The sequence below is a fragment of the Tachyglossus aculeatus genome, chromosome 21 (assembly GCF_015852505.1).
Source record: "Tachyglossus aculeatus isolate mTacAcu1 chromosome 21, mTacAcu1.pri, whole genome shotgun sequence".
NCBI lineage: Eukaryota > Metazoa > Chordata > Mammalia > Monotremata > Tachyglossidae > Tachyglossus > Tachyglossus aculeatus.
In genome coordinates this window covers 60793534-60812493 of record NC_052086.1, presented here as the reverse complement: position 1 = coordinate 60812493, position 18960 = coordinate 60793534, and the positions used below count along the sequence as shown (strand labels likewise).

At 42.6% G+C, this 18960-nt stretch overlaps 1 protein-coding gene across 2 annotated transcripts in view; it reads left to right on the top strand.

The window, feature by feature from the left end:
- The first annotated feature begins 263 nt into the window (after positions 1 to 263).
- Positions 264 to 18960, top strand: part of LOC119942295 (kinesin-like protein KIF19) — a 42902-nt gene continuing 24205 nt past the window's right edge. For both annotated transcript variants that reach the window (XM_038763002.1, XM_038763001.1), the window contains exons 1-10: positions 264 to 337; positions 3092 to 3172; positions 6641 to 6751; positions 8626 to 8713; positions 9105 to 9241; positions 11531 to 11656; positions 12654 to 12848; positions 14351 to 14503; positions 14968 to 15090; positions 18238 to 18388. In XM_038763002.1, coding sequence (XP_038618930.1) covers positions 269 to 337; positions 3092 to 3172; positions 6641 to 6751; positions 8626 to 8713; positions 9105 to 9241; positions 11531 to 11656; positions 12654 to 12848; positions 14351 to 14503; positions 14968 to 15090; positions 18238 to 18388 — 1234 coding nt within the window. In that variant the 5' untranslated portion in view covers positions 264 to 268. The remainder of the gene's footprint in view (positions 338 to 3091; positions 3173 to 6640; positions 6752 to 8625; positions 8714 to 9104; positions 9242 to 11530; positions 11657 to 12653; positions 12849 to 14350; positions 14504 to 14967; positions 15091 to 18237; positions 18389 to 18960) is intronic.

The window sequence follows — 18960 nt, the reverse complement described above, 5'->3', positions numbered from 1 at the left end:
TGTTGCCAACTTGTCCTTCCCAAGCGCCTAGTCCAGTGCTCTGCACACAGTCCGCGCCCAATAAATGCGATTGAATGATTGATTGATTGATTGATTGATTGAATGAAGGCCCTTCCCTCCTCCCTAGGCCCCGCCTCTCCATCCCTTTAGGCCCGGCCTTTCTCCTCGGGCGGGGCTGTGGGTGGCTCACGGTGGAGGCGGCTCGGCAGGGCGGTGGGATCCGGTTTAATCCGGTCCAATCCGGTCCGATCCGGTCCAGTCCGCAGCCATGCCCGCCCGGGTGTCCACCACCGAGCAGCCCGCACCCCCGGCCCAGCCCAAGGACCAGCCGCTCACGGTGAGGCCCGCACCCCCTCCCTGCCTCTTTACTATTCCATTTATTCATTCAGTCCTACTTATTGAGCGCCTACTGTGTGCAGAGCACTGGACTGAGCGCTTCTATATGTTGCTAGCAAGTACTTCCCAAGCGCTTAGTCCAGTGCTCTGCACACAGTAAGCGCTCAATAAATACGATTGATGGATTGATTGGGAGGTACAGCTCAGCAACAGAGACAACCCCTACCCTGACAACGGGCTCACAGTCTAGAAGGGGGAGACAGACAACAAAACAAGTAGACATCAATAGCGTCAAAATAGATACATAGAATTATAGATGTGTACACATCATTAATAAAATAAATAGAATAATAAATACGTACAAATCGACACCAGTGCTCTGGGGTTGGGGAAGGGGGTAGAACAGAGGGAGGGAGTAGGGGCAATGGGGAGGGGAGGAGGAGAATTACCAAAGTCCCCGAAGAAAGGACAATCAGATTCCCTTATCTGTAAGGGAGCATTGTTATATTGTTCTCTCCTCAGTGCTTAGTACAGTGCTCTGCACACAGTAAGCACTCAGTAAATGTGATTGAGGATTCAGACTGCAGGCGTATGTTTCTCTTGATGTTTCAGTTCTTAAAGCATTCTGAAAGCAGCCAGTGCCTCCAGGGACCGTCTCTATGTGTTGCTGACTTTGTACATCCCAAGCGCTTAGTACAGTGCTCTGCACACAGTAAGCGCTCAATAAATACGATTGATGAGGAGGAGGAGGAGGAGAGGAAAAGGGGGGCTTAGTCTGGGAAGGCCTCCGGGAGGAGGTGAGCTCGCAATAGGGCTTTGAAGGTGGGGAGAGAGCTAGAGCTACTCAATTGCTTCCCCCATCCAAAACTGATTTTAATGTCTGTCTCTTCCACTAGATTGTGAACTCCTTGAAGTTGGTGTGTGTGTGTAGGGGGGGGGGGTGTCTTGGACTCTGTCTTACTCTCCTAGATGCTTAGTACAGTGCTTTGCACAGAGTAAACACTCAGAAAATACTACTGATTGTTTGGGAGTGGTAATCCAACAGTTCATCTTCTACAGCATCTGCATAATCTGAGAAACAGCGTGGTTTAGTGCAAAGAGCATGGGTTTGGGAATAAGAGGACATGGGTTCTAGTCTCGGCTCTACCACTTGTGCTGTTTGACCTTGGGCAAGCCACTTAACTTCTCTGTGCCTCAGATCTCATCTGTAAAATGGGGATGAAGACTGTGAGCCCCGTGTGGGGTAACCTGATTACCTTGTATCTACCCCAGTACTTAGAACAGTGCTTGGCAAATAGTAATAATAATAATAATGATGGCATTTATTAAGTGCTTACTATGTGCAAAGCACTGTTCTAAGCCCTGGCGGGGGGGGGGAATACAAGGTGATCAGGTTGTCCCACGGGGGGCTCACAGTCTTAATCCCCATTTTACAGATGAGGTAACTGAGGCTCAGAGAAGTTAAGTGACTTGCCCAAGGTCACACAGCAGGCATATGGCGGAGCCGGGTTTCGAACCTATGACCTGACTCCAAAGCCTGTGCTCTTTCCAGTGAGCCATAGTAAGCGCTTAGCAAATACCATAATTATTGTTATTATGATCCAGCAATCGATGGTATTTAATGAGCACTTACTATGTGCAGAGCACTGTACTAACTGCTTAGGAAAGTACAGTACAACAGAGTTGGTAGACACGTTGCTGGACCCCATGGAGTTTACAGATTAAATGGGGAGATGTTCATTAATATACATTAATTAGGTACAGTTATGTACCTAAATGCCATAGGGCTGAAGGTGGGGTGAATATCAATTGCTGAAAGGGTACTTCTGAGTTTTTGGAAAATGATGAAAATGAATGATTGATTCATAAAGCAGAATGCCAATTATCCAAGTTAGGTGGGTATGAAACTTACTTTTCCTCAAACTAGCCCTATTTCAAATTCATGAAGTTTGGATAACCAGTAGTAAATTAGATACTATTTATGTATGTAGCACTTTTCACTCCAATGCTATTAAATCTTCGTATTTGATGGCCAGTACTCAAAAACTCTTTTTTATGTTTGAGGAAACTGGCACAGAACAAGAAAGGCATCTTCAGTAAAAATTAAGGCCATAACTCAAGGAACCAGCCATTGGAGCCTCCTACTTCTCACTGATTTTTGTCAAACTTGTTCTAAATGCAGAAATGGCATTGTCATAACTCTTTGAACAATAATTGTTGTATTTGGAGATGTGGTTTTTCTCCATTCACCGAATATTTAACTGTCTTCCTCTTCCCCTGTATGGCTAAAACTGTTATATTCTGATTAGAAGAGATCTTTGTCTCATCTTATTTTGACAACTACAGTTTTAGAAGGTGGTGAAGAAGGGCGAGAAGGAAAATAATAGGCATGGGGGGAACAATGTTGTAAAGGAAGAGAAAATCATTGTGCCGCACAGTAATACTTCAGTTGTGCATTTATATCAAGATTTGTCTGTGAATGTGCATTCAGCCACATACTTCATTCAATCAGTTGTATTTCTTGAGCACTTACTGTGTGCAAAGCACTTTACTAAGCGCTTGGGAGAGTACAGTACAACAACAAATGGCACATTCCCTGCCCACAACAAGCTTACAGTCTAGAGGGGAAGACAGACAGTTATATACGTAAATAAAACACTGGAACTACAACTGCAATTTTGTCTCTTTAACAAGAGTCCTGAGAGAGGAGCTGGGACAGTCTTTCTAATTAACCTGCCCTTGTTTCTCTTTACAGGTAGCGCTACGGATTCGCCCAATTAATGAAACTGAACTGGATGAGGGTGCTACTATCATAGCTCATAAAGTGGGTGACCAGGTGAGGCTGCGGGTTCGAGAGGTTGTCGTTTCATGGCAGAGCCAGAGTGATCTCTATCTACACCTATTAGGGTCCATCTGTCTTGTGATGAAGGAAAAACAAGCAGTATAATGTGTCTCAGGGGCAATATGCATGAGCTGAAACACCTGAGGTTTTTAGAATCTCTTTTACTCTGTTTCAGAGTAAAGACCTGGGCTCCTGTTTTCACCATATAATTCATCAGTAGAATAGCAGCAAGCCTTTCCAGTTGTGTGTGAGCGTCTTCTTTTTTTCCCAACATCGTCAACCCTTGTTCATACTTAGAAATTCTAAGGAACTTGGGAGGATTTGATCTAGGGTGTTTTTTAAATATTTGTCTGAATTTATACATACAGACTACAGATTTGTCAAAAATTATTAGAAAGTGATGTTTTTAAAATTTTCCCAATTCATGGAGACAGAAGAGAGGACCTATTGTTAGATTTGGGCTAACTGAGCCAGATTTCTGAGTACTTTTAGAGGGCATTCTTAAGGGTAACAAAAACGCTTCTGAGAGATTTTAGAGTGTGGCTGTGTGTACCATCAAAGTCTCCATCTATGTAAATTCCCATATTAAGAATTCTGTATAGGATAAAACCCAGCAGTTCTCCATCTCTGAACTCAGAACAAGGGGAAATAAGTTTAAATTTCAGCAGGAGAGATTTAGACTTTGTGTATGGAAGAGCCCTGTGACATTAAAGGGTTGCTAAGAAATCTATCAGGTTTCCAACAAAGGGTACAGGATTTTTTCTTCAAGAGAATTTCTTCTTCAAGGGAAGATATCCATTTGCCTGAATTGCTTTAGGAGCAGTTCTGCTTAGATCCAAGGTCCCTTCCGCCGCTGTTTTCCTCCTTTAATGAACATACTCCAGTATTAATAGGAAAAAGGTGCATTTTTGTACTACTTTAATTGAAGGGTTTGGGTTATTTCAAAGTACAATAACTTGATCTGTCTTTAATTTTGGAAGCACCACTTTTCCTCTTTGTCTAGATATCTCCTTGTTATTTTATCCATCTTCATTGTTCATGTTTTGTTCTTATTTGGCTCTGAAACTACTCAGCAACATGATTTAAGTCTCCTGGGCCAAGCCTAGTTCTACTATTATAGTCTGGATAGCATTAACTCACTGTTCTCAGGAGACAAATACATCACGTTCTATCTCTGGATGGCATCCAGTGTCCCAGGCCCAGGGAATTTTCTGCAGAGGCTCTGATTTCTTACATAATGCTCTAACCCCCTGGTCTTCCTATTTACAACCAAAACCCTGCTTCCCCAACTGTTTTTTGGTGACCAGCCACATCACTTCAGCATACTATCTGTACAAAGCAAATGCTGAATTAGTAATTTAGCTCTGCAAACTCTTCAAGAGGAGCTAACTAGACAGAAGTTGGCAATTCCCTCCATATAAACCAAAATTGCTGTGTTGTTTAGGCTATAAAATGTCTGTCTGTCTCCCCCTTCTAGACTGTGAGCCCGCTGTTGGGTAGGGACCGTCTCTATATGTTGCCAACTTGTACTTCCCAAGTGCTTAGTACAGTGCTCTGCATGCAGTAAGTGGTCAATAAATATGATTGAATGAATGAATGTATTCAGGTTTTATCATTATTATTATTAATAATAATAATGATGAATAATTATGGTATTTGTTAAGTGCTTACTATATGCCAAGCACTGTTCTAAGCACTGGGGTAGATACAGGGTAATCAGGTTGTCCCACAGTCTTCATCCCCATTTTACAGATGAGATCACTGAGGCACAGAAAAGTGAAGTGGTTTGCCCAAGGTCACACAGCAGACAAGTGGCAGAGCCGGGATTAGAACCCATGTCCTCTAACTCCCAAGCCCGTGCTCTTGCCACTAAGCCACGCTGCTTCTCTACAATAAACAATAAAACCTTGGGTACATTTTTCATTGCCACCGCAACATCAGGGTTGCTGTTGTCTGTTAGCATCCCTCTTTTTCTTCCCTTGCACATCATTTTCCCATTTTGTCCATTTCTCTGAAACACTACTGCACTGTCAGGCAGAGGTTTGACACCTGCCTCAGGAATAGTAGTAGTATTAAACTCTTAGAATGTGATTTCGAATCAATCATATTTATTGAGTGCCCACTGTACTAAGCACTTGGTAGAGAACAATATGACAGAGTTGGTAAACACAGTCCCTGCCCATAATGAGTTTTTGTTTTCCTGAAAAGGGAGCTAGGAGCAAATGATATCATTTCTCCATTTTATTTCCAAGCTTCAGAATCAACCACTAATACAGCATCTGTACATTTACAGAGGAACATTAATGCTGTATCTGTCAGTATTATCTGGTTTAGATGGTAAGCTTCTAGACAGCAGGATTGTTACTGTTTAAACTCACTCGCAGGCGGGTATCCCATATCTACTTCTGGTGATTCTAATAATGATGTAGGATGTGAGGTAGTCCAAAGAATATATCTGTGAAGAATAATGTGGGATCCTGTAAAAGAAACAGGAAGAACAAGACTTTAGTAATTTATCAGAGCGATTAGATACCTAATCTTCCTGTGAACCCTGCTCTTCCCCACCTTAGTGAAAAGCTTTCAGTTGCTTTCTTAGGGCCCTGAAAGGATAGCAGAATTAATCCTGAGAGGTTAAAGATATTTTCAAGTTTAGAGAAAAATGTATTAACCAGCCTCTCAGCATTGGTAATCCATTTTTTTTCCCATAATTGCTCATCAAGGCACCCCATAGCTTAGATCCTTGGCCTCATGGACCAGAGTCTCAGTGAGGTTGTCCCCTGCTCCACACAAACTGATCACATTCTGAATTTCTTAGATTAATTGGAGAAGTTCCTCTCCAGAGAAAAGAGCATGTAGACTTTTTTCCCCTCACCACTCTGCTATTATGTAATTTCCCATGAAACCCGTGCAACTCCTTATGAGCCGCCCCAACCTCTGAGGGCCTTGATACCACTTTCCTTCATCATTATGTATTGGTGAGAGAGAGAATGAACTGGATCCCAGAAGTTACCAATGAAGAACAGTGCTTGGCACATAGCGCTTAACGAATACCAAAATTATTATTATTATTATTATTATTTGGCTAAAAGAAACTCATTTCACAACCCTTCAAATACAATTTATTCATATCCTTTCTCAAAGGGATCGCTCATCCAAAGGAGATATGTCTTTTTGTTTGGGAGTGTTCTATACAGTAGACTTTCTTGTGGATCCTTTTCATCTTTCTTTTATTTTGTCTCTCTCTGTAGTCTGAGCCACTGCATGCGTAAGAGAAAAACAAAGTTCTTCAATGTTCTTTCTCTCCCTCTCTACTCTAAGGAGCGTGACTCCATCAGCTGCTGAATTTTGCAGCCTGCAAGTTTCAGAGACACTGTTACAATTCCATAGATGTCCGCATCATGTCGGTTTCGCTTCAGGTCTTGACGGAAAGGATTACTATTAAATGTCATTTTCTTTTTTAAGATGGTGGTTCTCATGGACCCAGGTGAGGATCCTGATGATATCTTGCGTGCAAATCGATCCCGAGAAAAGACGTTTATATTTGATATGGTGTTGGATCATCAAGCTTCCCAGGTAATTAAACTTCTTCCCAGAAGTCCTCAAACAATCCAGTTCTTTCTTCAGTGGATAATAATAATGATGGCATTTATTAAGCGCTTACTATGTGCAAAGCACTGGTCTAAGTGCTGATAATAATGGCATTTATTAAGCGCTTACTATGTGCAAAGCACTGTTCTAAGCGCTGGGGAGGTTACACGGTGATCAGGTTGTCCCACGGGGTGGGGGGTCACAGTCTTCATCCCCATTTTACAGATGAGGGAACTGAGGCCCAGAGATGTGAAGTGACTTGCCCAAAGTCACACAGCTGACAAGTGGCAGAGCCGGAATTCGAACCCATGACCTCTGACTTCAAAGCCCGTGCCACGCTGCTTCTCTAAGCCAGGCACTTCTATGGGTCAATTGTGTCCAATTTCAAAGAATATATTACTCTCCATGTTTGGCTGTGTCCTAATATCCCAGAGTCATAGTTTCCGGGGCAGTAATTTCAAAGGCAAAATTCTAGGTTTTTTTTTTTAAGCAACCCAGAGCCTCTAAAATGGGGGGTCATTTGGTCTAACAATGAATGCAAAAGCAATTATAGTAGTTCTGTATTTAAATAGCTTGTGTCTGAGCTCTAGGTGGTCTCTGCAGTCCTCATTAAATCCTTTGAAGGCATTACACTCATTTTGCATATAAAGATACGGTGGGTTGGAAGTTAAATCCTTTGTCATCATCATCCATGGTATTTACTGAGTGCTTACTGTGTGCAGAACACTATACTAAGTGGTTGGGAGAATGCACCTCAACTGGGAATCAGCTGGCAGAGCCAGGTGAAAGTTTGGAATCCCTTCTTTCCTTTTAGCCACTACTCCAGAGTGTTTCTGCCTCAGTAAGAAAGTTAAAACAAGAGACCCTCCCTACCCGAAATTCCATCAACTAATAACTACAGTCAGTTCTCCAATACTGCAGGGGTTAGTAGAAGCCCTCATAAAGGACAACTTGGATTGTAGTGTCAGTATGCCTGCAGGGCCCGATGCTACATGCATGCGCCTGACTGTGTTTTCCACCATTACAATGAAGGAAGAACGTTTCCTTAATTCCCTAACAGAATTCTTTCCCCAGTGGTTCGTAAAAGCATTCAGTGGGGGAGAACTTACTGTTGGAAACTCTTACAATTGGACATCTTTCCTTCCTTTCATTTATTTCCCTATTACCCTCATGCAGACATATTTCTCTTTGGTACTAACCTAAGATTATATTTAAGAAAGAGAAGTGTATAGTACATACTAACATAGGTAAATTTTGGTGACTTGGACTTGATCATTGATGGAGAAGCAGCATGGCCTAATGGCTAGAGCATGGACCCTGGGAGTCAGAAGGACCAGGGTTCTAAACCCAACTCCTCCATTTATCTGCTGTATGACCTTGGGCAAGTCACTTAACTTCTCTGGACCTCAGTTACCTTATCTGTAAAATGAGGATTAAGACTGTGAGCCCCATTTGGGACCTAATTACCTTGTTTCTCCTCTAGTGCTTAGAACAGTGCCTGGCACATAGTAAGTGCTTAATAAATACCATTAAAAATATACATATATGCATATATGGTGTATATATATATATATAAAAGTGATCAATTGATCCATAAATGAAAACTCTTTTGGAAAAATATGTAGCTCATATAGTTTAAACTTAGTTTAAAGTGACTGTGCAGACTTTTCTCTGACTCCAAAACTGAGTCACCAGGTTAGATGCTGCAGCCGACAGGCCCCCAAACCTTGTCTGAGACTTGCTGAGGAATGTGAAAAGGCTTAACCTTCTACAGAGCATCAAAAGAAAGATAAAATAACCGAGTGGAGCATTTGGAAACAGCATGGAATTCATGCTTCTTATAAAATGTTTGTTTCTAGGAGGAAGTTTATCATTCCACAACCCAGCACTTGGTGGAAGGAGTGATTTCTGGATACAACGCAACAGTGTTTGCCTATGGACCAACAGGTACAGCTAAAAGTTCTATGTGGTCGGGCTCTAAAACTGCAAAGGCAGAAAGAACCTAAACTTGCAAGGTTACAGCAGCTGCCTCAAACAGAAATAATGCTGGCACAGTCAATCCAGAAGCTTTTCAACTTCAGGGACAAGAAAGAGGACTGTTTGAGCCACCTCCCTGTTTTATAAAAAGTGGAAGTACAAATAACCAAACAGAAGTAATTATTTTACAGTACAAACTGTATTGAAAGGATAATCATAGAAGAAACCTAGCAATTACCAAGCTTTCTTTGTTCAGAGACTGAATCCTGCTCCTGGCAGAAAAGAGTCTACAGAACAGAACATAAAAATGCCATTCTCCCCTCAAAACAATCTGAGGTGCTCTTCTCTGTCTCTTAAATAGGTGCTGGGAAGACCTACACCATGCTGGGGATGGACTCAAAGCCTGGGATTTATCTCCAGACTCTGAGCGAACTCTTTAGGTCTATTGAAGAAAGCAGTGATAACATGCATTACACAGTCTCCATGTCTTACCTGGAGGTATAGTGCCTAGTTTTTAACCCTCCGGTGGTGAAAGGCTCAACTCTGTGATGAGTTCTTAGCTGAAAGGAAATTTAAATCTAAAGATGTAAGTTCCACCGATGCTCCTTTACTGACGTCTTTGTTACAGCCAGTATTTTTTTTTCTTTTCAATGCGTAAAATGCCTTCTTGCTTCCTTTGTATAATGTGCGGTCCTCAATTAAGGTCAGTTCTCAGACCAAAGTAATGATGTATTTGGGAAAAAAAAAGAATGCAACCGAGAGCAAATATGACTTAGGGAAGTGTTTCAACTGCATCAAATGCAATTTCCAGCATTTGGCATTTTTAAAAGCATGGTGTTGTGCTAGGCATTATGAAAAGCCACTCAATTAGATAGTCCCTGATTTTAGAAGCTTTCATTTTGTAAGAAAAAGACAGTACAGTCCATTCTGCTAGAATACATGTTTCCGCTATGCATTTTGGATAAAATGTGATGATGGAATTCGGGAATGTTCTTCTGTCACACATGTCTGTCAAGCTACAGTTGACACGATGGCGGAAGAGACAATTGTGAACATGCGTATGGGGTCAGATCCAATGAGTTTTCTTTAACGCAGGGTTTGGCAAGAATGCAACTTCTGCTTTTTACGAGAACTAGGTGTGTTTGTGGCCTCTATATTTTCCTCTCAACTTAGAGTAATTTCAGTTACACAGAACCACGCCGTAACGCTTAGGACACTTCTGAAAGTACACCCTGTTCCAGCTTTACAAGGCATCCATTTTTTTTTACTAGCCTTCTTAATGACACCAGCTACGGTTCCCGTGTCCAGTATTGTACTTTAATAGAGGTACGATGGCTGAGTTGACTGTCTGGCAATCAGATAGCCTCCCCACCCGTCTTTAAACATCCCTCCCCTTCCAGTCAAGTGATTTCTTTATGACTCCCATCCAACCTCCCATGTCTTTGAATCCACTGCCGTCAACCCAGTAGTCCCCCTGAAGTTCACCCTCTCCCACCAGCCAGGATTTTTGAATTTTTTAACAGAACAATATGTAGTTATTTCATGACAGTGCTAGCTCCTTCCCCAGCTCCAACTCCACCACCTCTTGGGACTGCCAGTGATGGGGTCTGGAGCCGGCTGGCCCTGGGAGGGGAGGAAACCTGGACCAGACTTCCACCCTTCCCCCCGGCAGCCCCGGAACCACAGAAAAGTGGGGAAAGTGGTGGTGGTGATCCCTTCCCAAGCCTTCCTCACAGCCCTACCAGTCCAGACTGGTTCCCACAGCTGAGGTGGTCTCAGGCATTGGGGGTCTGCAGCCGAGGAAGGGGCCTAGCCATGAAAAACCTTTTTTTAATAATTTCAAAGAGAAGGCCGGGAGGGGATGGGGCCCAGGAGTTGGATTCGGGAACATGGGAGGGCTGTGAGGCCACAAGGGCTGTGGGGAAATGGGGAAGCATTGATATGAGCCCCTTGTGGGATCTGATGATGTATCTACCCCAGCGCTTAGAAGAGTGCTTGACTCATAGTAAGCATTTAACAAATACTACTATTAGTGTTATTATTATTACTATTAATACTACTACTACTAAAATCCATGATTGGGAGGAGGGAAAGAGACACGGGGAGGCAATTTTAAACATGGCAGAGGTGGGCAAAACAGGAGAGATTAGAAGGCAAGGGTTATCTGATTGCCAGGAGGAATCACCAGGGAAGATTGATTATGTCCCTTTCACTGCTGATAAACTATAAAACAGTTATCCGATCACGGAACATCTCTGACCACTGCAGCAGTCCAACTCATCTACAATTGATTAAACACACAATTCAGGACAAATCTGGTAAAAAGAAGACATCCAACCTTGTTTCAAAAACCAATCCCTCCTGTTTTTAGTAATAATAATAATAATGATGGTATTTGTTAAGCACTTACTATGTGCAAAGCACTGTTCTAAGTGCTAGAGAGGTTACAAGGTGATCAGGTTGTCCCACTGGGGGCTCACAGCTTTAATCCCCACTTTACAGGTGAGGTAACGGAGGCACAGAGAAGTTAAGTGACTTGCCCAAAGTCACACAGCTGACAGTTGGCGGAGCCGGGATTTGAACCCATGACCTCTGCCTCCAAAGCCCGGGCTCTTTTCACTGAGCCACACTGCTTACATTGCTTCTAGCAGAAAGTTGGTTTCAACTTACAGTGTTCTGAATTAAGACACAGTTTTTGGGAACCGATTGTGTAGAAGTCCCAAGGCCTGCCTGTACTAGTTTGGCCTGGGAACTGGTTTGATTTTGAATTTTGTTTTCTCTCCTCAGATCTATAATGAAGTTATCCGCGACCTTCTAAATCCATCATCAGGGTTCCTGGAGCTGCGGGAAGATTCCAAGGGGAGCATCCAAATAGCAGGAATCACCGAGGTCTCCACCACAAATGCCCAAGAAGTAAGTTTCTGTAGAAGACTCCAGAGGGAAGTTAGTTACCCTGAGAAGTTGAATGTGTAGGCACATTATGTTCATTTACACAGAAATCACTCAGTACTGCCCAGATGGCAAAGTATGCTGAGATCTATGCTTAAATAGAACCAAAGTGTTAATAAGAAGTCAAGCAAGCATCCAGGCATCTTCTAGTTGTTAAAAAAAAAAGCCTTCCCCCCCGCCCCCAAAAATAAGGGCTCTTCTCATCCTGACAAAAAATTCTGGTTAAAAGAAAAGAAAACAATTTTTATAATGCATAACATTGTCACTATCACCAAAGTTTAGGAGAAAAGAGCATGAGGCAGTTTTGCCATGGGATATAAAAATTTCCTTGGAGGTCAAATTGGATGTAATTAAATGATGAAGCACATTTAGAGAACAGTGTTCTATTAGACACGCTATCCAGTTGAATGAACGAAGCTTCTTCAACTCAGTGGTGTATAACAGAGTTTCCCATTGTCCTTTCTGAACTGGAAAGACAAGTATCCTGTTGATTTAGATCAGCTTTCCCTTCCCAAGTCAACAAGACACTTTTCTCACCCAAAGCTGAACTGGGAATGCATCTGCAGGAAACGTGTCTGCTAATTCTGTTGCACTGTACTTTCCCAAGTGCTTACAGTGCTCTTAATATAGTAAGTGTATATTAAATCAGTAAATACTATTGGTTGATTGATTGGAGCTTAGAAAGGGGGTTTAAGTCATAGGATTGGATGGTGCACAATAATTGGGAGTTGAGCATTACTAAGAACAAACAATATGGAGTCCCACTTTCCAGGCCAGCTGGTCTGCCTTTCCCAGTTCTTTCTTTCAATTTAGGTCCTAAATTTTTTTAAAAAGTCTCAGACCCGAAACGCTCTGATATCTTGTTTATGTTCATTGACCCCCATCTTTTGGCTGTGCCATTTCCCGAGAGGTTTGCATTGTCCCTAAGCCTTTTAAGTCTTCTGCTTGCCCTTGGACTTAGATCATGCAGCTGTTGACTAAAGGCAACAAGCAGCGCACTCAGGAGCCCACCGCAGCCAACAAGACCTCCTCCCGCTCCCACGCCATCCTACAGGTCACCGTGAGGCAGAAGAATCGGCTGAAGGACGTCACTGAGGAAGTGCGCGTGGGAAGGCTTTTCATGGTGGACCTGGCAGGGTCAGAAAGAGCGGCCCAGGTACCATTCAAGGAACAGTTCCTCCTCGTCTGACAAAGGTGTCAAAGAAAATGGGGAAAACAGTTCTTCATTCTTTCCTCATCGAACCCTGCCACGTACAAACACTTCCACAGAGTGTATGTTGATTGGTTTAGCACTCACATCCCCATAGCTCCGTGTGCTGCCACTGGCAGTGTCGGGGAGAAATGAGCAGTGGAGGAGCTCACCTTTATTGCAGCCTGGCTCCTTGATCCTCCTCCAGGCTGAAAGGGTTTTTTCTCAGCCTCTATCACCGGTACTCCCTTTGGTGATTTTTTAAAAAATGATACTTGTAAAGTGCTTGCTATGTACCGGACACTGTGTTAAGTTCTGAGGGAGATACAGGATAATCAGGTTGGACACCATCCATGCCCCAAGTAGGGCTCAGTCTTATCCCCATTTTACAGGTGAAGTTACTGGGGCACTGAAAAATAAAGGTACTTGCCCAAGGTCATACAGCGGAGAGTCCTTCTAAACTGTGAGCCCACTGTTGGGTAGGGACTGTCTCTATATGTTGCCAACTTGTATTTCCCAAGTGCTTAGTACAGTGCTCTGCACACAGTAAGCACTCAATAAATATGATTGATTGATTGGTGGAGCTGGAATTAGAATCCAGATCCTCTAGCTCCTCGCCCCGTGCTTTTTCCACTATGCCATGCTGCTTCTGAGCATGTTTTGGGAGGCCACTATGAAATCAGACCCCTGCCCCAGAAAACCTGGGTACGCCATATTGTGATTCTGTAGGTGAGAAGGGAAATGGATGGAACAGCAATCAGTGTGTTGATGGAGGGATGTTAAAAAGGAAAATGGGAAAAGGTTAAATGATTAATTAAATCAGCAAAAAAGCACATCTCATTGAGAAGAAAAGGGTGGGAAACAGTGTGGTCCAGTGGAAAGAGCATACGCCAAGGAATCAGAGCACCTGAGCTCTAATCCTGGCTCTGTCGCCTACCTGCCAGGTGCCTCAGTTCCCTCATCTGCAAAATGGGGATGTAAAACTTGTTCTCATTTCTACTAAGACTGTAAGCCCTGTTTAGGATCTGATTATCTTGTATCTACCCCGGCGCTTATTATAGTGCTTGGTACATAGCAAGTGCTTCACAAACACCACAGTTAAGGGTAACATATAAAGTACTGAATAATTGAAAGAAGTCATACAACTCTCATGACTCAGTAGATGTGAATAGAATTCCTGATGTGTTCAATGTCCCTTTTCATTAGGAAACTAATCAGAGACGAGAGGGTCTTTAAGATTGGAGGGTCCTTGAGAAGGAAATCAATTTCCTCACAAGTATGCTGGTGAGGTTCAATGTATCATTTAAAATACCTATAAATTAGGGCAAAGGACCAGGTTGGAGATTACTTTTCTGCCCAACTTTGTGGGAAAGATTTAAAATCAAAGTCCATGATATTAATGAATGGCACTTTCAACACATAATATCATCACTGTGAAGTTATTGCTGCTTTTTTTTTATCCTCCTTAGACTCAGAATAGAGGCAAGAGAATGAAGGAGGGAGCTCACATCAACCTCTCCCTCCTGGCTCTGGGCAACTGCATTAATGCCTTGAGTGAAAAGGGAGGGAGCCGATCTCAGTATGTCAATTTTCGAGACAGCAAACTCACACGCTTGTTGAAGGTATGTACGGTGCCTTGGCATTGGCGTTAAAGAATCGTTCTTTACATTGTTCACTTCTTTTTCCTCCCCAGAGAAAAGGAGCCCGCAACCAAAGTACTGTGAAGAAGTTTAAAGTCCCCTAAAGTTTATGCAGAGTTTAGTTCATGAACACCAAGTTCCAGGCTTGAGTCTCATTCCTTCCGCAGCCTGTGAGGCAGGAGTGGAGCAATGGGGGAACTGTTCCAGTGTCATAAAGTGTTTCCGTGGTGTGGCTTTTTATCTCACTCCATTGGTCCTCCAGCGCTTGAGTTTTTAGAAGTGAATTTTCAACCCATATCACTACAGCAGACTACATTTTGTCAAGCATCGACGCACATTTGAATTTAAATGACTTGGTATAATCAGAGAGCTACTGCTGAAACATATTAAGTGAGCAGCAGACTTTGCATTCCTGATTTTGATAAAGTGGCGTTTGTTTTGTGCAGGACGCTTTAGGCGGGAACAGCAGAACTGTGATGATCGCTCACATCAGTCCTGCAAGTATTTACTTTGAAGAGTCTCGGACAACCTTGATTTACGCCTATCGTGCAAAAAACATCAAGACAAGAGTGAGTGAGTGAGATGCTGGAATGAAATTTCAAGTCAGCTAAAGATAATAGAGGGTGTGTCTAGATGATTGGGGAAGAAAGACAAGCTTCTGGCTTGCAATCAAAAAATGGTAACGTGCAATGTTAGATTAGAAAAAAGCAAAGTGGTTTAGGATTAAGGTCATGGTGGAAGAAAGGGGTTAGTCTGTTGATTGATCCCTATACTTAGATTATGGTAGATAAGATTATTTGTATTCTTGGAAATCTATAGGCATAGAGGCCTGTAAAAGAATAGATTTAGGATAAAACCTCGTTATCGCATTCATCGTCGTATTTATTGAGCGCTTACTGTATGCAGAGCACTGCACTAAGCGCTTGGGAAGTACAAATCGTCACATATTTCTGAATTAAATTTTCCTTCACTTTTCAGTATGTTAGGTCACAGCTTTCTTGCTAATGTGATTTCCTACACTTCACTGGCTTTTAATTCATTTGGTAGCGCTTTGAAAAACACATAAAATGAAGTTCTGCCATTTCTGAAGAAGAGGGAGCTTGTACAGGGACCAGTAGAAAAGCTGAGAAGCAAAAGAAAGGAGCAAATCAAATAATATAATTAAATGGCTACAGAAGGGAAGATCAGCGGTTCTGGGCTGAAGTGCAAATTTCTTGGAATGACCTGAGTCAGTATGAGAAAATGGTTCTCTTCATTTGAAATTAGCAACTGAAAAATCCCGCTTACCATAATGTGCTCCATAACATTAGGCTACTAAACAAAAGAGTACTAAACTAAGTATAGTTTTCCAGAGGGAATAGGGTAAAGAGCATTAGGGCATTTACAAGATGCTACAGTATAAACATATTCAAGTGTATAAATCTAGTTTCCATTCATTCATTCATTCAATTGTATTTATTGAGCGCTTACTGTGTGCAGAGCACTGTACTAAGCGCTTGGGAAGTCCAAGTGGGCAACATATAGAGACGGCCGCTTTCCAACAACGGGCTCACAGTCTAGAAGGGAGAGACAGACAACAAAACAAAACATGTGGACAGGTGTCAAGTCATCAGAATAAACAGAAATAAAGCTAGATGTACATCATTAAGAAAATAAATAGAATAGTAAATATGTACAAGTAAAATAAATAGAGTAATAAATCTGTACAAACATATATACTGGTGCTGTGGGGAGGGGAAGGAGGTAGGGCGGGGGAGATGGGGAGGAGGAGAGGAAAAAGGGGGCTCAGTCTGGGAAGGCCTCCTATAGGAGGTGAACTCTCAGTAGGGCTTTGAAGGGAGGAAGAGAGCTAGCTTGGTGGACGTGCAGAGGGAGGGCATTCCAGGCCAGGGGGAGGATGTGGACCAGGGGTCGATGGTGGGACAGGCAAGAACGAGGTACAGTGAGGAGGTTAGCGGTGGCAGAGGAGCGTAGGGTGTGCGCTGGGCTGTAGAAGGAGAGAAGGGAGGTGAGGTAGGAGGGGGCGAGGTGATGGACAGCCTTGAAGCCCAGGGTGAGGAGTTTCTGCCTGATGCATAGGTTGACCGGTAGCCACTGGAGATTTTTGAGGAGGGGAGTAACGTGCCCAGAGCGTTTCTGCACAAAGATGATCCGGGCAGCAGCGTGAAGTATAGACTGAAGTGGGGAGAGACAGGAGGATGGGAGATCAGAGAGGAGGCTGATGCAGTAATCCAGTTGGAGAAATTGGACCAGCAAGGTAGCGGTTTGGATGGAGAGGAAAGGGCGGATCTTGGCGATGTTGCGGAGGTGAGACGAGCAGTTTTTGGTGTCGGATTGGATGTGAGGGATGAACGAGAGAGCAGAGTCGAGGATGACACCAAGGTGGCGGGCTTGTGAGACGGGAAGGATGGTAGTGCCGTTTACAGTGACGGGAAAGTCAGGGAGGGGGCAGGCTTTGGGAGGGAAGATAAGGAGTTCAGTCTTGGACATACTGAGTTATTATCATTATTTACTAACATGATCAAATAGCAAAGTAGTATCTACCAGTAAATTGTGTAATTTTTTCAATTCAAAATTTGAGCATGTATACAAAAAAGAATGATAATGTTTTGAATATAATGATTTTGTACTCATCTGAGCCTTGACACCTAATTTAATTGCCATACTTAAACTCTTAAAATATCTGCACCTGACACTTTCAGTTTTGCCTGCTAGTAGCCTTCCCTTCCCGAAGTTTCTGCTCAAAGAATCATGTAGTTGGTGCATACTTGGTTATATATTCTTGTTGCTACCGTCAAATCTGCTACTATGTTGCATTATTTGTTCTGAGATCATGATGTACTGTATTGTATGTATTTGAAGGATAGCATCAATGCAGTGGAGATTGCCTAGTGGATAGCGCAGGGGCCTGGGAGTTAGAAGGACTTGGGTTCTAATCTCAGCTCTGCCACTTATCTAATGTATGACCTTGGGCAAGACACTTCACTTCTCTGTGCCTTAGTTCCCTCAGCTGTAATATGGGGATTAAGACTGTGAGCTGCACGTGGGACCTGGACTGTAGTTAACGTGATTAGCGTGCAGGTATCTACTCCAGAGCTTAAGTACAGTGCCTGGCGCATAGGAAGCACTTAACAAATACCATTTTAAGAAAAAAGCAAGGCAGCACAGCCTAGTGAAAAGAAGATGGGCTTGGGAGTCAGAGGACATATGTTCTAATCCTGGCTCTGCCACGTGTCTGCTATGTGAACTTGGGTAAGTCACTTAACTTCTCTGTGCCTCAGTTCCCTCATCTGCAAAATGGGGATTCAGTGCCATTCTCCCTCCTACTTAGACTGTGAACCCCATGTGGGACCTGATTATCTTCTATCTACCCCAGCACTCAGTACAGTGCTTAGCACGTATCAACAAATGCCACTATTATTATTATGAAAAATACAGCAATTTGTATATGTTGGGGCGAAGCATCTCTGCAGAAGGCCCATACATGCCCCAACACACAGAATGCACAGGGGCTGCTCAGAGCAGAACCGGAACAAGAGCACTACCACAAAGCAGGAGAGAGCTGCAAGAAATACCAGCATTTAAATGCAATAATGGCACTGCAGAAAAGTACCTAGAGAATCCACTTTAAAGAGATTTACCTGATGCTGCAGCCCAAAAGGGAAGGTTGGATAATCTTGCATGGAATTATTGACTTTTGCGTTCCAATTCACTAGGTGAAACGTAACCTGTTGAATGTCTCCTATCACATTGCCCAATACACTGACGTCATTTCAGACCTCCGACAAGAAATTGAGCATCTGAAATCAAAAATCGAAAAGCAGGAAAAAGAGAAGAAAAATGAACCCTTTACCAGAGATGTACAAGGTAGTACAGGAAACAGAATCCCTTCTATTTTGAAATTTCACTCTTCCTCCTCCTAACTCTAGCTGATCTCCTCCGATAAAGAATACCTGCGACTCTCCACACATTCCCTATCATGGAAGATAACTGCTTTCTTTTTACACCAAGGTCCTACCTCATAGTCCGGTCTGGAAATATGTACTTAGAAAAAGTGTTTATTTACAAAGAAGCTGAGTTTTGTTTTTATTTTTTAATTCTTCCAGGTTTGAACACTTGAAAAAATATACAGAGACATCTTCTGGCTTATCCTAATTATATCTTCTGGTCTTCTATTTTGTCTCCCTTTCTTACTACAAAGAAATGAAAGAAGGAGAAAGGAAGATTTAAAAGATCTTCCTTTTTCTTGTTTTATTGCTTTTTCTGTCTTTTCTTTGTCTGTCTTTCCTCTTCTTTTTTATCTTATAAATTATTATTGTTAATTATTACAATTATTAGCCTTTTGAGCCTTCTGGTCACATAAACTTATTTTAAAAGTAGTATACAATGCAGTCAGTCTTCCCATAGTGTAGAAGATGTGTTCCTGAGGAACTGCACAT